Source organism: Macadamia integrifolia, chromosome 12, assembly GCF_013358625.1.
Source record: "Macadamia integrifolia cultivar HAES 741 chromosome 12, SCU_Mint_v3, whole genome shotgun sequence".
Lineage (NCBI taxonomy): Eukaryota > Viridiplantae > Streptophyta > Magnoliopsida > Proteales > Proteaceae > Macadamia > Macadamia integrifolia.
Window position 1 is genome coordinate 3,588,549 of NC_056568.1, and position 17,571 is coordinate 3,606,119.

Here is a 17,571-nt window from a genome sequence, read left to right on the forward strand (position 1 = left end):
AAAAAAAAAAAAAAAAAAAAAAAAAAAAAAAGAACGTATAATCTGATATTAGATTGCAAAATGTTTTATTAATTAATCCATATGTGCATGTACAAGTTAATGGTGCACATTATGTCAATGAACAGGAATTGCACTACCAAGGAAACATAAGTTGACCAGATGGAAGTAGGAAATGCACATTGTATCAGATTAATAAAGCATGCAAAGAAAATGTTTTATATAGAAATAGTGAAAAGGGAGGAATCATGCATTTGCCAGCTCTCTATGTGCACGTCTGTGAGAGAGAGAGAGAGAGAGAGAGAGAGAGAGAGAGAGAGAGAGTTACCTGATCTTAATTTCTTCAACATTCGTATCTGTTATAGAATATAACAATGTGTAGTTTTTCAAATCGAATACCTTGTATACACTGACAAAAGAAAACATAAGGGAAATTCAGAGTAGCAATGTTAAATCCAACAGCATCTCAGGAAGCACTACATCATGAGAGTTCAAAAAATAAATAAAAATCACCTATTCTGTGCAGAGTAAGTGAGAACTTTTCCATTTACATCATCAAACTCCACAAACCCTGGCCACTTCAGTGACTCAGACTTAAAAAGAGCATAACCAGCATCAGGTTTGCCCCTCCGGATATATCTACACCATTCAGATAAGCAAAAATATTAATAAAGAAAACAAACAATATAAGTTAGAGAGGAAAAGCAAAATATATGGAAATTCATGGATAGAGAATAGATGAGAGAGAGAGGTTTAACGCACTCAATCCTTGTGGTTCTGCATTTTAAAGAACTGAAGTTGTCTGATGCATAAACTGAAACTGTAATAAGTGAATCATTGTTCTTATTATAAAACAAGCTCCGAATGACTTCATCAAGATTCACATTAAGAAAGCATATTCTCTGGCTTGTCTCTGCATTAAATCCCAACAACAATGCATGCATTATAAAATCTTCTGTTTAGATTACTTAATACAATATATGGGAATAATTTTTTATATAAAATAAAGTTTTAAATTTCAATTAAACTACTGTCCCACTACCTCTGCTAAAGGCTGCACAAACACCAGAATGTGCAAGAGCAAAGATGATATCACGGGCTGCCACAATTTCAATAATTTTTGATCTCTTCTTCAGAAAAGGAAGTACTAAGGGACAATGTCCCTTGGGATCATGAGTATCATATTCCTCCTGATGCAAAATCAATGGAACAAATTATTGCAAACACAGCTTCGAGAGACCAACATATTAAAGGGGTTATGCATACACAAAAAAACACAAGGAGACGTACAATATGTTACTCTGCCACGAGAGAGATGACAGCTAGGAAATATGGGAAATCATATTCCACTCATTTCACATCCCAGTTTTCCACAAAGAAGAGCCAAGCTTCTACTAGTTACTGAAAGAAAACAAGCCTTAAAACAGCTTGAAGAAGACAAAGCAAATAAAGTAATAAACCCCCTACTATTGGAAAAAGTTTTCATATGTATGACAGGGAAGACCTGGCCATAGCTGATTGACTATTTGATACACGGACAAGGTTTTCTTTCTAGAATCACCACCATTTTTCAGCCACTTCATTTAAACAACTAGAAAATATTTTCCTACAAACAGCTTGAAGAAGACAAAGCAAATAAACCCCCTACTACTGGAAAAAGTTTTCGAATGTATGACAGGGAAGCCCTGGCCATAGCTGATTGACTATTTGGTATATGGACCAGGTTTTCTCTCTCGTCTCTAGAATCACCACCATTTTTTAGCCACTTCATTTAAACAACTAAAAAATCATCTTGTTTCAAGTCTCATCAAAACCCAAGCCCTTATTAACTCAGTTGAGACCCCATCTGAAACACTCTCGAATTCAAGGTTAAATATTCTCGAAGTTCATTCCACTACAAGAAAGATATTCCATTGAATTCTCACTGAAGATACCCAGTTACCCTCGTAAGGCACAAAACATAACATATTTATACTAGATCAGAAGCAAAGCACCACCAAAAGAAATATTAGACTCCTTAAATTGTAGTTCTCCAAAGCCCAAAATCAAAGAGAAATAGGGAAACAAATCTAGAATTAAGCCGGGATTCAAAGTTCCATACCAATCACTAAAATCAGGTCTGTGAATTTGTAACACACTAAATAACAGTAATCGAGGAAGATATAAAATCTGATTACCTTGAATGGATCACTGGCTTGCCCGTCAAACCATGGACTAATGGACCATCTCAATGCATATTGTACTTGTTGTAATAATGGGTTTTATGGGTTTTAGGGAAAATGTCAATTACCAAACGGACCCTAAGGGGTTTAATGGTCTTTGTAATTCTCTAGAGCCTTCTCTCCATTGTTATAAATAAAGAGGGCTGGTGTCATATTAGATACAAGTCATTACCCCATTCAACATGGTATCAAAGCCTTAGGATCCGAAACCCTAAAGGTTCTCCCTCTTCTCCCTCTCTTTGCCTCTTTTTCATTTCTCTCTCTCCCAGTTCCGCCTTCATCTGTGCCTCCCTCCATCTCTTTCCATCTATTTCTCTCTCGTGGTGGGAGCTACTTAAACCACCAAGAGGGTTTCTAGCCTCCACCCATCATTCCCCTGGACTATCACTCTCTTCTACAATGATCTGAGAGACCCATAACCTTTTTTTTATCACTTTTTTTGGGTTCTCCTTGAGAACGTTTTTTATTGCCGGGATGCTTTTTTCCCGTTCGATGTTTCGATTGTCTTGATGTTTGTTGCAATTGGTGCCTCTTATCCTTGTGGTGGTATGTACCGACCACTTTCGTTTGAGGTCTCTGTTCTAGAGCTATCCCCAAAATCGTTTTCTCAGGGTTTTACCCTAAATCGATTTTTGGGTTTTCTAGTTTTTTCTCATTATTTTAGTGTTTTCTCTATCTCCGGCTATTGTCTCTTCTATTTGCATAGCCCCCTTGAGTAGCAACCATATCTACCATCTCATTTGCTTCTACTGGCAGAGACACCACGGCTCTTCCTACCTTTTCTCCTCATGCTATCAAGCTTAGGAGTGTCAATGGGCCGGGCCGGGCCGGGCTGGGCTGGGCTATCAAGCTAAGGTCTCTTAACTCAACCCAAGCCCAGCCCAACCCTAGGTTGGGCTGGGATATCTCAGCCTAGGCCCAACCCTATCGGGTTTAGCCTAACCCAACCCAGCCCTGATGTACTCTAATTGGGCTGGGTTTAACCCAATCCAGTCCAACCCAATACTATCGGTTACTTGGTTGCTTGATCTTGATGCATTGCAGAGGCCAAAGATCAAAGTTTTCGTCTATGTAAATTGTGGAAAACGAAAGACCTTTTCTATAAGTACCCATTAATAATTATTAGCATATTTATATGATTATATACTTAATACACATGGTTGGGTTGGGTCGGGTCGGGTTGGGTTGCCCAACCTAACCCTACCACAGGCTTGAAAATCTCAACCCTAACCCACCCTATGGGCTGAAATCTCAGCCCAATCCCTGTTCAGGCTTAGGGCAGGCTAGGGCTGATTCGAGTTCACCGGGCTTTTTTGACACCCCTAATCAAGCTTGATGGCACAAACTACCTTATGTGGTCACGCTCGGTCTGCATCTCCATCAAGTCCCATGGCTATTACAGGTATCTCACTGGAACTACGAAGCGTCTGACCACCGGTACTGAGATTGACAAGTAGGAGTGTGCCAACTCTCTGGTTATGGCCTTCCTTGTCAACTCCATGTTGCCACAGCTTTCGCGTGGCTATCTCCTCCTTGACTCCACTGCAAAGATCTGGAAGTCTATCCAGAATATCTATTCCCAGGCAGGGAATGATGCTCAGGTCTTTGAGCTTCGCCAGAAGGTTCGTGATCTGAGGCAAAGAGGGCTCACTCTGTCACAGTACTACTATGAGTTGCGATCACTATGGACTGAGTTGGATTTCTATGAGGATTATACTCCTTCCACCGCTAAAGATGTCACCAAGTTTCAGAAGCGAGAGGACAAAATCAGGGTCTGATTTTCGGGCAGGTCTGAATGTGGAGTTTGATCAGTTGCGGTCCCAGGTTTTGAGTCGTGACCACTTTCCTACATTGGATCAAGCCTATGTTGTGATCCAACTTGAGGACAATCGACGTACCACTATGCTTTCACAACAAGCTACCACTACTACTGAGAGATCTGCACTTGTTTCTGGCACTCAATCCCTTAGTGCAACCCCACAGTCTGGTGGCTCCTCTACTAGGACTCCAGTGTGCACTAGGATAGAGAGTCTAACCAAGTCTCAACTACAGGATTTTTTTAATCAAAGAACAACCATCAATTGAGGGCAATAAAAACTTCAGGGAATAAAGATTGATTTCTCAACAGATGGTAATTCTAGGCAGAATTTGAATCAGAAAAATACCTGCGGTGCTCGACAACAGTAGAACTTTGTAAATAAACTTGAATGCGTTAGAAGAGATGAGAGAAATAGATAGAAGAGACCTCTTCGACTTCACGCCGCAAAGAGTCACAGGATCAAACAACAGTCCTTCACTTTGATCACACACAAAGCACTCATAAGAGCAAACAGCAACATAACTTTTTCATTCATAAAAATCGTGGGGCTCATTTATTTATAATAATGATGGGGGTTTACAAATAATAGAAACTCACTTTAGTTTCCAAAACTGAAATAAGAAACTAAATAAAAGCAAGTCCTCTAGTTATTAAAATTAAAAATAGAAACTAGGAAATAAGAAATACTGAAATTATAAACTAATTAACCCCATCAAAACCCAACTAAAAAGGAAACCAATGAAAAAAAGGAAAAACTAACTAGTAATCCCGTACTCAATCTTAGAGCCCCTCTTTTAGACCCATAAAAGTGACCCAATACACTTCAAACAACATGGACTGAAAGCCCAACACATATACAACCCAACCTTAGGCTTATTCCTAATAAAACAAACCTATTTTGGTTATTAATCTACATCACGATTACTATGGGAAGGAGTGTCACACCAAGGAGCACTGCTGGAAGCTTCATGGTCGTCCTGCTGATACATCTGGAAAAGGGCAAGGGAAGGGTCATGCCGATACTTCTGGGCAGGCCAACCATACTGAGAGCCCTGAATCTAACCCTGCTCTTAGCTCCTTAGTAGTCTCACTATCATTTGATGGGCTTACTGCCCTCCGGCGCCTATTGACACATCCACACTCTCCTACACCTGCCACTGTGAGCTCTGCTCATTCCACCCCTTTTGGGTCAAGTATCTCCTTTTGTGGCCAATTGGCCATACTATGTCTATCCCTTCTATCCCTTGGATTATAGACTCTGGGGCTTCTGATCATATGACAGGCCGCTTGTCTCTTTTTTCACATTACACTTGTCCTGGTAATGGTAAGGTCAAATTGGCTAATGAGACTTATTCCACTATTCTGGGGAAAGGCTCTGTTGGTTGTACCCCCTCTTTATCCTTTTCTACTATATTGCATGTTCCTTCTTTTCCCACTAACCTTTTGTCCATTAGTAATCTTACCTCCAGTCTTAATTGCAAAGTCACTTTTTTCCCGTCTCATTGTGTTTTTCAGGATCTGGTGACAGGGGCAACGATTGGTTCTGGTAGGGTACGTATTGGTATGTATCTGCTTGATGATGACTCGGCCTTAGTCTCTGATCAAGCTCTTCAGACATCTTTTACATCACCTCCTATCTCTGAATTACTATAATGGCATCGTCAGTTGGGACATCCCCTTTTGGGAACTTTAGCTAGAGTTTTTCCTTCCTTTAAAAATTGTAATTCAAGTCAGTTTTTTTGTGAGGCATGTGTTTTGGCCAAACAAACTCGAATCACTTATTCTGTTTCTGGAAATAAAAGTCCCGCTCCTTTTTCATTGATAGATTCTGATATTTAGGGTTCATCCTGCTATGTGTCTATCAATGGTTATCAGTGGTTTGTCTCTTTTATTGATTGTCATTCTTGGACTACTTGGGTTTATATGATGCAAACCAAGGGCGAGACCTTCTATATCTTTCGGCAGTTTCATCGCATGGTTCAGACTCAATTCGGTGCTACCATTAAGATTCTTCGAAGCAACATTGGCCAGAAACACTTTGAAGGGTCCTTTCAAGCTTACCTTTCCGATCATGGGATAATTCATTAGACTAGTTGTGAGGATACTCCAGCTCAGAATGGGGTTGCTGAGCAGAAGAATCGCCACCTTTGTGAGGTAGCACGCTCTCTTATGTTTGAGATGCATGTTCCTCCCCAGTACTGGAGCGACGTAATTCTCACTACTCCCTTTCTTATCAACCAAATGCCTTCTCCGGTCCATGCCTTCTACTCCCCTCTGGATCTTCTCCAAGATTCCGCTGCGTTTCTTGTTCTTCCTAAGGTATTCGGTAGTGTTTGCTATGCTCACGATCATCATCCTCATAGAAAGTTTAATCCTCGTGGTCTCCATTGCATTTTTCTGGGGTATGTTCCTACTCAGAAAGGCTATCGGTGTTTTCATCCTCCTATTCGACGTTGGTTTGTGACTATGGATGTTGTCTTCCACGAATCTGCGTCATACTGCATTGCGACAACTCTTCAGGGGGAGTCTCCTTCCATTGTCGAAGATGTGCCGCCGTCTCTTGAAATTGCTATTCCTGCTAGTATCTCGTTTCAGGGGGAGAGTGACACTCCTTCTCCTACTGCGCCTCGGCCAGAGATACGTGTGTATAGTCACAGAGAGCAAACTCAGACCACTACACATCCAGCATCTACCCTACTATGTCAATCGTCTCCTCTCGAGCATGATCTTGTCCCGTTGGACCCTGGTAATTCTCCTTCTCCTTCTGTTGATAAGTCTCTTGAGTTGCCTATTGCTGTTCCTAAAGGCATTAGGTCTTGTACTTTACATCCTATTGCTAAAACTGTTTCTTATGACTCACTCTCCTTCCTTTTATAGTTTTGTGTCTTCTCTTTCCTCTGTGTCCATTCCTCATACCTGGCAGGAAGCGAGTGCAGACTCACAATGGTAGGCAGATATGGTTGAAGAGATGCAGGCTTTGAAGAAGAATGACACACGGGATCTGTTGTGTCTTCCCTCACAAAAGAAGACAATTGGATGCAAATGGGTCTTCAAAGTAAAACAAAAGGCTGATGGTACAGTGGATAGGTACAAGGCCAGACTTGTTGCCAAAGGCTTCACACAAACTTATGGGATTGACTACTAGGAGACTTTTGCTCCAGTTGCTAAGATGAACACAATTCATGTTATCTTGGCTTGTGCCGCCAACTTAGATTGGGATCTCCAGCAGCTAGATGTGAAGAATGCCTTCTTTTATGGGAAACTTGAGGAGGAAGTGTATATGGACATTCCTCTTAGGTTCACTTGCTCCAAAGCCCAAGAGAAGGTATACAAGCTGAAGCGTACTCTATATGGCCTGAAGCAATCCCCTTGTGCTTGGTTCGCATATTTCCATAAGGCTATGGTTGCTACAGGTTACTCTCAAAGCAATGCCGATCACACTCTGTTCCTCAAGAGATCTGGTGGGAAGATTGCTGTCTTAATAGTCTATGTAGATGATATTATTGTTACTGGTGATGATCTGGGAGAAATCTCTCGCCTTAAGAGATACTTAAGTGAGGAATTTGAGATCAAAGACCTAGGACAACTTCGTTACTTCCTTGGCATTGAAGTTGCCAAGTCTTCTCGTGGGATCTACTTGTCTCAACGAAAGTATGTGCTTGATCTGCTCTCTGAGACAGGCATATTGGGGTGTAAGCCGGCAGACACTCCTATTGAAGCTAATGGTCACCAGAGTAGCAAGGAAGGTGATCTAGTAGATAAGGGAAGATATCAAAGATTAGTGGGACGGTTGATCTATCTCTCTCATAGACGTCCTGACATAGCATTTGCCATCAGCCTGGTTAATCAGTACATGCATGATCCCTACTCGACTCACATGAAAGTTGTGCTGCGTATTCTCCGGTACTTAAAATCTGCCCCAGGACATGGCATCCTTTTTTCTCCTCATGACCACCTTAGGGTGGAGGCCTTGACAGATGCGGATTGGGCAGGTTCTCCTAATGACCGCAAGTCTACCACTAGTTATTGCACCTTTGTTGGTGGTAATCTTGTTATATGGCGTAGCAAGAAGCAAGCTGTGGTTGCCCATTGAGGGGCTTAAGCAAAGTTCTGTGCTATAGCACATGGCATTTGTGAGCTCCTATGGCTTCATGGTCTTCTCACTGATTTGGTTGTTCCTGCTACCTTTCCTATGAAGCTCCTTTGTGACAACAAATCTGCCATTAGTATTGCTCACAACCCTGTCCAGCATGATCAAACCAAGCATGTGGAGATCAATCAACACTTCATCAAAGAAAAGCTAGATATGAGCCTTATCACTATGCCTTTTGTTCCTAGTAATGAACATCCAGCTGATGTATTTACTAAAGGTCTTAGTAGTAAGTTTCACCCTATTATCTACAAGTTAGGCATATGTGATATCTATGCACCAACTTGAGAGGGAGTGTTGTAATAATGGATTTTATGGGATTTAGGGAAAATGTCAATTACCAAACAAATCCCAAGGGGTTTAATGGTCTTTATAATTCTCTAGAACCTTCTCTCCATTGTTATAAATAAAGAGGGCTGGTGTCATATTAGATACAAATCATTACCCCATACAACAGTACTAAACCTTTAGAATACTTAGATGTACTAAACAAGCGCCCCTTTGAGTTACCTAAACAGATCCTCATTGGAAACTTAATAAAGAAAGTAAAGATAACTAAATAACCAGCTGCACCTTCCAATTTAACTACCAAGGTCCCATTTGTTCTGTGGGGAAGGAAAAGTTGTGGGCTCCACAAGTAATGGGCTCAAGGGGTAACAAAGGCCAAAAAAGCATAGGATAGTAAATGATGGGATGGAATAATAAAATAATAATATAATCCATATCCCCACCGTCCCACAAAATCCTACCCAATGTGGTAGGACTTTGAAGAAGGCGGGGTGGAATAATTCCCTTGCCACGTAAGTAGACAAGACATTGAGTGCACTTTAACATTTAATGCATGATGTTTGTTACTTTACCAACCCATACAAACAAAACAACTTTGGTTTTTGGAATTTTATGGAAAACCTTTGAAGTCCCAATTCCCTTAATTCCCACCCCACTTTTTTCCATCAAACAAACGGGGCCAAAAAGAATATAAAACCTCCCCGGGATTGATTACTTGAGCTTTATTTTTCAGCCTGTTACAATAAAAACCCAACATATATATGTCAATTCATGGGTTTTACATCTAATGTTTCTGTATATGTCAATTTACATCTAATGTTTCTGGTGACAACTAACAGTGTCTTTGTAAGGAAAAAACCTTGATTAACGTGTACCTCTCTAACCACGATGTGTAAGTGCGCAGGTTTTTTAAAGCAATGGCTTCTTGGTTGGTCAAGTCACTTTGTGATCTTGGCCTTCCAACTTGTAGCTTATAGCAGCTAGTGACAAAAAATATCATGAGCTTAGTGTAAGCCACCTTTATGGTTTGAAGCGTTCATCCACTCCTATAAGTCAAATCCTTGACTTAGTGGTGTCATTACAATTGGTCTACGTCAAGATCACCTTCTCCATTCTTGGAAAATTTCATCAACACCAATTTGGGATTTGTCCAAAGAAGCTCAAGTGGGTTAAGAGCAAGTCAAGAGCATCAACGGTATCAACACCAAGAGACTCCATCAAGTGTAAAATGATTCCTTGTGTTCTGGAATTGTACTTACATATGTTTATTTGATTCCCTAGCACATCATGTAAGGTGATTCTCAACATTAGGACACATAGGACACCTTAGACCAAACATTGAACTTATACTTTATTGGCAAAACTAACCTTAGAATTTTTGGTACACAGGCCTCAGGAAGCCACAAGACCAAAATATAGTATTTTTTTTTACTTAGAACACATGTATAATGCATTTGTAATAGAGTTGTTAAAAATCAGAATTTAGAAGTCAACCTGATCAGCAAACAGCTGATCAATCAGCTCGCCGGTTGATAACCAACACAATTCTTCCTAAGAGCTATGGGGAGTAACCAACCAATTAACCGGCTCGCCAATAGCAACTGGCTCAAAACCTCCCGGAGCTCATATGAGGAACTGGCCTGTGTACGGGCTGCTGGACAGCAACCGGCTGTTCAGCAGCTGATGTACCGGCTCACAGATGAGTGACCAGTTACTGTTCAACAGCTATATGCAGCAACGGTCACTAGGAACTGACTCGCTGGCTGGTGAAAAATATGGTTGTGGGAGTTGTCCTTCAACCAAGGTTTTGAGCCATCAATAAACAAACAAACAAACTCAGCATTATCCCAACTTAATGGGGTCAACTCATGGATCCATGCAAAACAAAATAGAGAAAAATGGTCCAAACAGAGAATAGTGGAAGGAGGAGGCAAGAAGATGAGAGATGAGAGTAGATGGATGAGAGTAAGAGGAAAGAGACAGCCCAACAAGTTAGGAGAATCTTACATAAATGGATCCTAACTTCCAATAGGCTCTATCCAAGATCATACTTGGGACAAGGCTGAGACTATGCATATTATTCCTCACCAATTCGCCTATGGTCATTTTAGGCCTGCCCCTAGCTCTTTTAATTCCATCAAATTTAATCAAATGACTCTTCCTAACTGGGGAGTCCTCAAATCTCCTTTAAACATGGCCATACCCCCTCAAACGACATTCACGGAGCTTGTCATTGAGCATTATAAAAAACCCATATTGAAGACAACTCAACCACCACTGTTCCATCAATAGAATATTGTGTCCTAAATGACCCTTAGTTGAGAATCACCAAGTGGCCTTCTCCTACTCTTCTCTGCTGCGTGATTCTTTTCCTATCCGTCAATTTCATCTTCCACCCCGTCTCTCTAGCGGTAACAGGAGCTCACAAAGGCTGGTGTTGATTCCTCTCTTCCCTGTTCCTTTAAACATGAGATTATGGTCAAAGGTTATCCTACCTAGGGAGACCCCAAATCTAGGTTCCTTTCTCAATTCGACCTTTCTGTTGAGAGACTTCTTGCTGAAACCAGATCTGAAACTCTCTCTTCCACCAGGCCGTGTTTCAGAAATTCTGTACAAAATTTTGGGTTTTAGGTTTGATTGTCGATTGAGGTAATTTAATAGTCCATGGGGTTATGAATCTCCCATTGAAATTTCGGGCTAGACAGAGGCCTAACTGATGAGATTCTAACCTTAAAATTGAGCACTCCTATCATTGGATTTTGGTTCTTGTCGGACGTTGAAGACAACCCAATCCCCATGATTTGTGATTGCTTTACTTTATGCTTTTTCTTTCCTTCTATACCCTCCCCTTCCCTCTTAATTCTATTTAGTCTTCCAGTCAATTAGTTTCGTCTTATACTCTTTTTCTTTCGTAAGGTAGTAGGTAACTTCCCCTCCTTCACACTATTCTCTCTCTCTCTCTCTCTCTCTCTCTCTCTCTCTCTCTCTCTCTCTCTCCCATATATCCTTCTTTTTGTTTTGCTTCCAAGTCTACCCTCACTCAATAAATACTCATCTCTTTTATATCCTTGTCAACCAAGTAGCACCTGAAACATTCTGATTATTTACATTATTCGATTCTTCTTATAAACTTCCAACTATTTACAGACTTCCCAATATTCCTTGTACCTTGTACCTTGTACCTTGGGTATTTGGGTGGGCCCATAGTGAACCCAACAGGGTATTTTGGCCCCATATACAAAACTAATCCCTTCTTGTTGGTAGCTAAATCAATAACCATAGTTGTTACGAGGCAACCATTAGGTGTCCAAGTGCCCTTTGCTAAAAGGGTGCCTAGGTTGCCTAAGGGACTTGTTGGTGCCGCATTGATGTTTTCCCACCTCCAAAACCTAGGATCACCTAGATACCGAGAAAACTATGCCAATAACTATATATGATAGTTCTCATTGCTACTTCTGATCTTACCTTCCTGCAACAATATTTGGCAATCCAAGTAATGTGGCTGCATTGCAATCAATCTAGGAACTCTAATGGGAGCAAAGGGCCAAGTCTCATCATCCTTTTTTTTTTTTTTTTTTGGGGTGTGGTTGGGGGGGCGGGTTAAGGGGTTAATAGGAAGGAAGTATTAACCTAATGAAGCTCGTAAACTTACCACCTGGATTGGAGGTAGGTGACCAGAGACCCAACTTTTGGGCCTACAAGCATAGCCTGTTCGATCAAATAACGTTCTGCTGAATAGATATCAAGTCAACGAAGGCTCTTACGAAAGGCAGGTAGGATACTGCACGATCCCTGAGTCTTTTTGAAACATCAACCAGCAAACAAGTAACTGCTGAGCTAGCTGATGTAACGACCACTCTCTCCCGGTGGTCGAGCTGCTCGTAGACCACCTGATTTACAGCCAGCATGGAGTCAAGCTGATCATAGAGCACCGTTATGCATTAACGCATCCGTTTTCTTTGCAGGACGTTCCTGCGCCCACCTAGGTTAGGGTTCCAAACCTCTGTTTGCACCGTCAGTGAGCTATGAAGTTTTTAGCTTTTACAAATTTCAAATTTGAATGCCATAACTCCATATTAGGATAGACCACAAAACGGGTCTTGCTAACTTTAAAGTATCAAGCAATATCATCCTTTAAGTAAACTGACTATGCTGAATTATATAAGATGATTACGCTGAACTATAATTTCATCCACTGAAACTTATGCAATCTTTTCCCCAACAAAGAGATAGTCATACATTCAACGACCGTGAATCGCAGACAACTATTATTCGACTAAAGAACTCCATTTTTTTTAGTGTAAAGTTGCTTTTGCACTTTGCGAGCCATCAATTGAAAGACCACGCTAAATGCTTTAATGGACAGACAAGTTATTCAACCCAACAAGCTGCATCCAAACTATTTGGCTTGATAAAAATCAGAACATGGTTGCAAATAAAAGAGGGGGGAAATAACAAGGAACTAAATCCTTTTAACCATGTCGTGCCAGTTTTACTTGAATTTATTTCAAAGGAAAACTGCCAAGGCAATATTACTAAGGCTATGTTTGGTAGCTAAGAGAAGGGATAAAAAATTTAAAAAAAAAAAAAAAAATAGGGAAAAAGAAAAACTGATTTTGAAGAGAGAGAGAGAGACATATAAACCAATCATTCCATCATCATGATTTTTTTTCTATCATGATGCAATAATTGATTAATGTGTCTCTCTCTCCCCTCAAATTCTTTTTTTTTTTTTGAATTTTTTCTTTTCTTTTCATTTCATTTCTTGGCAACCAAACATGGCCTAAAAAGTGCAGCGCACCTTAACTTGGTACTTATCGGGCATAAAAACAACTCCGGCCTTCAGCGCGATTAAACCAGTTCAAGAGCATGAACTGCAGAAGCAACTCGCACTGAGCCAACAACTTGAATTTAAGCATATATTTGTCTCGTACGTACAATCCGATCTACTGACTAGCTAAACACCCGAAGAGCCAATAGGAAAGGAAAAGTATAGGGGGCGGGAATTAGAAATCAGAAAAAGAACGGAACTAATAGCAATAATACATAGACAAAACCGAAAACGAGGTGGGACAAGTAACCATAAAACGGAAAAGATTTGAAGGGAAATCTAACCTGCAGAAGTATATTCCTGAAACGTTCCTGGGCATTGCTCATACTAAAAGCACGGTCACGCTTAGAGCATATCTCTCGTCTCTGCAGCTTCTTCACGCTGTTCACCAGCCCATCAACGCGCGGGCGTTTCTTAGCCAAAATCCGGCGAGCACAGCAAGGTCGAGGGCTGACAGAAATCCACTTTCCGTCCATATCGAGAACCCCAATAACTCAGTCGAGCGACGGGGGGAAATCACATCTCAGTAAGCGAAACAAGATAAAGAAGCCATCAGTTGGCCTCTCAATATACATAAACTCATGAAGCTCTAAGCACACCCATAAACCCTAATATCTGGAGTAGGGCCGGAACTTACCAAACAAGATCAAACAGACCAATGCTGCAACATAAACCCTGGAGCCCTCAAAGGGGATTCCGCAAACCGGATTACAACGAAAACCTAAAACACATGCGACAAGAGCCCTAAAAGAAAACACACGTCCTGTTCCTCACGCTCAATGATAGGGGAGTGGCATGTTGGGGGCAGTATCTCTATCACAGACACACGAACAGAGAAGCACCGAAACACACAGAGGAGAGTGGAGAGGCCGTGGATTCTGGAACTTGAATACTTGATGCAAGAGTAAAAATCGGCATGGGGATTCCTTTCTCGTAAACGCGCACAGATAATTAGGTCGGATTTCATCCCAGTTTGGCGTCCGATCTTGTTTCAAAAGGATCAGTGATAGAATTCACTGTTACTGACCAATTTCAAAATGCCACGCCAGCAAAAGCCAATGTTTTGTTAAAATAATCGAATATTTAATTGTTATACAGGTTAATTGGATCAGTTTTTTACGGTTTAAAATGTTCGATTTTCATTGTGTCAATCCGGTTTGAAACCAATGGGGTTAAAATGGTTAAAATTAACCCAATCCATTTAACTAATCGGTCTTAAACTTGAAACCATAATAGAACCATTTATTAAACGATTTTGTGATTTCAATGTAAATGGCTTGGTCCAATTTTGATAAACGGTTTGGATTTCAAATTCACATCCTTACCCTTCCCCTCCCCTCACCTAGTGCGGGGACATGGGCAACAATCATTATCCCATAAAAATTGGGATTTGGCTCCTCTACAACTTGGGGGTGTGCTGTCAAATTGGTGGTGGCGCATAAGGGTGTCAAATTGGAACCGAAATTGAAAATCGAATCTAGTTCTGGACCGAATACCTTGAACAAAATTCAACCCATCATAATATGGTTAAATCCCGTATCTAAAATAAGTATTTATAATTCGGTTCGGTCTGGATCTGGATTTATGCCAAGAACCGACGATTCTAACTAAAATCGGACTGAATTACTTAATGTCATTTTTTCCTCTTTAACTAAAAACTTGATGTAACTTATATGGAAACCCAACATAATCAATCACCTAAATGATAAAATCATCTAATAGAGTTTCAATTATAGTCCAACTCTAAAATCTTTTGTCTGTCAATTATCATTTAGGAGATTGATTGCTCAGGATCATTAACGATATTTAATTTCAATCACCTAAATGATAAATCATCTAATAGAGTTTCAAGTAGTGAAATTAATGATATTAGAAGTTCAATAGATGATCGATTGCTTATGATCATTCGACATGGATACATGTCTATTGATAGCTCATGATTTTTTGTTCATTCTTTTGTTGGGGAAGACCAATAACCTAGTGAATGAGCATTTATGTTTTGTATTTTGAATAGCAGCTGCATAAAAAAATTGAATTTGAAATTGGATACTTGAACCAAATAAGAACCAAATACAAAACCTGAATAGGAACTAGAATTGGACTGGAATCGGATAGGTCAGGTACGAATACTAATTTTCAGAATCGAGACGGAACTTGGTCCGATTCTGGATCACACTAACACTCCTTGGAACCAAAACTGAAACCAGACCAAATACCTGGTTCCGGACCGATTGACACCCTTAGTGGCGCAAACTGGATAGGCGACACGTAGTGGTCTACAGATCTAAGGGAGGGGAACAACGTTGGGATTCGGCTGAAGGTGAGAAACACTGGGAATTGAGTTAACCCTAAAAGCAAAATACCTTCTCCCTCTTCGTATCTCTCCCTTGACTCTCGAGTATTGCCCTACGTGGTTTCAACCATCTCTCCTCTCTATTTCTAGTCATGTTTCCCAACGCTTTTGTGCAGAAAAAAATAAAAAGAGAGATCATGGCACTAGGCTTCTCCATCTTCTCGCTTCTCATCTCTCTGCTGATCAAGGCGGCAAGTGAAACAATATTATGATGATGATGATTGTGCCTCCCCTCCGCCGATGCCATTTTGACTATAGACCGGTTTCTGGGTAAAGCTCACAACATGGAAAACATAAAAACTTTGATCTTAAGACATCGTCCGAGTACAGCAACACATGATATTATGTTGAATGAACTCCTAAACCTAGAGGTTCCTCAATTCGCGAACTAATTATTTCATCCGACATTACAAATGCCCTACTCTCCATTCAGCAGAAACATTAATCTCTTAGAACAACTATGGGATTCAAATCCGAAACCCTAGTTGAAGAAACCACATAGCAAAACAAGAATGCGAATTTAATAAAATTATTAAAATCATAGAGGATTGAATTGTACCTTTCACCTAGTATGCTGAAGACAATCTAAGCTGATCACTCACAATTTCCCTCTTTTGGCTATAGATCTTTTACAACTAGTAAAGTGGGGAAGAATGAATAATGATTGTAGGGATCCAAAACCCAATATTTATAATACCGTTCTGCACCTAAAATCTTAAACCACAATGAGTTGGGCTAGCATATCCCTAAATTTGTGAGTGGACCGAATTGATTCTCACCCATTTAATCAACCCAAATAATTAATTAAGCCCATAAACCCAACATAACCCCCTAATTGAAGAACAAAATCAAACATTTTTCATATCAAGCCAACATTCCACAACTTGATTTGCTAGTAGCATTAACCGGAAAAGGAAATGTAACATAATCAGAAACAAAACAACTATTTGTACAAAAAACAAACCCAATATCTTCAAAAAGGTCTTGGGTGTGGATGGTTTGGACAATGGCCATGCCGACATGACAGAGATCTTAGGGAGAGACAAAGAGAGAAGAGGGAAGAGGGAGAGGGTATTTTCCTTTTAGGGTTAGCCCAATCCCATGTGTTTCTCACCTTCAGCCGAATCCCCACATTGTCGTTGTTCCCCTTCCTTAGATCTATAGACAATCATGTGCCGTCCATCTAGCCCGCACACCAGTTGGGCAGCACACCCCCTAATTGTAGAGAAGCCAAATTGTAAAAGTTGAGACTATTACATCTTATTGAACTTTCTACCCCACTCCCCCATACCCCAGCTTTTTTTTTCCCCTTAAATTTTGGACAAGCAAATCCAAATAGTGTATGTGGATTATGTGGATGAGCATCTATTTGTGCTATATGGCAAGGTTGGATGGTTTGAAATATCGTGTAGTGGTATAGACTATGTTTAGACATCAAGAAATGAAAAGAAAAAGAAGAGAGTATCTTGAACAGAGACGAAATAAAATGAAAATTCTATCCTCGAACACACAATGGACCACTTCTATTTGCACCAATATTTATATTTATGTAGTGTTAGATTGAGTTTGGAAAAAGAAATATGAGAGAGAGAGAGAGAGAAAGACTCTCCAAACGGACCAAAGTCACCAAACCCTTACGACTGCAAAACCACAGCCACCTCCCATTCCTCCATTTCAACATACAAACCTTCATCAGGAAAAAAAAAAAAAAAAGCCTTTTCCCGTACAAAGCTATTATATAGTATAAAATGACAAGGCTGATGCAGCAAATAGAAAGACAGATTGTCATCATTACATGATATCGGGGGCGAGAGCCCCAAGAAAATATTTTAGAATGTTATATGAATATTTCAATAAATTTCTTGTATAAGATTTGCTATATATTTATGGTAAAGTTTATTTCTGTAAGTA

General features: G+C 40.2%; 1 protein-coding gene across 5 annotated transcripts in view; it reads right to left on the reverse strand.

Annotated features, from left to right (window-relative positions):
- LOC122057866 overlaps window positions 1-14,258 on the reverse strand; it is a 19,395-nt gene extending 5,137 nt beyond the window's left edge. For 2 of the 5 annotated variants that reach the window (XM_042620205.1, XM_042620203.1), the window contains exons 1-5: window positions 13,592-14,256; window positions 1,040-1,187; window positions 760-910; window positions 511-636; window positions 326-406 (exon numbers count right to left, since the gene is read on the reverse strand). In XM_042620205.1, coding sequence (XP_042476139.1) covers window positions 326-406; window positions 511-636; window positions 760-910; window positions 1,040-1,187; window positions 13,592-13,783 — 698 coding nt within the window. In that variant the 5' untranslated portion in view covers window positions 13,784-14,256. Of the gene's footprint in view, window positions 1-325; window positions 407-510; window positions 637-759; window positions 911-1,039; window positions 1,188-13,277; window positions 13,434-13,591 lie in introns of all 5 variants that reach the window. The other 3 variants (XM_042620204.1, XM_042620207.1, XM_042620206.1) reach the window with 3 other exon arrangements.
- Window positions 14,259-17,571: the final 3,313 nt, after the last annotated feature.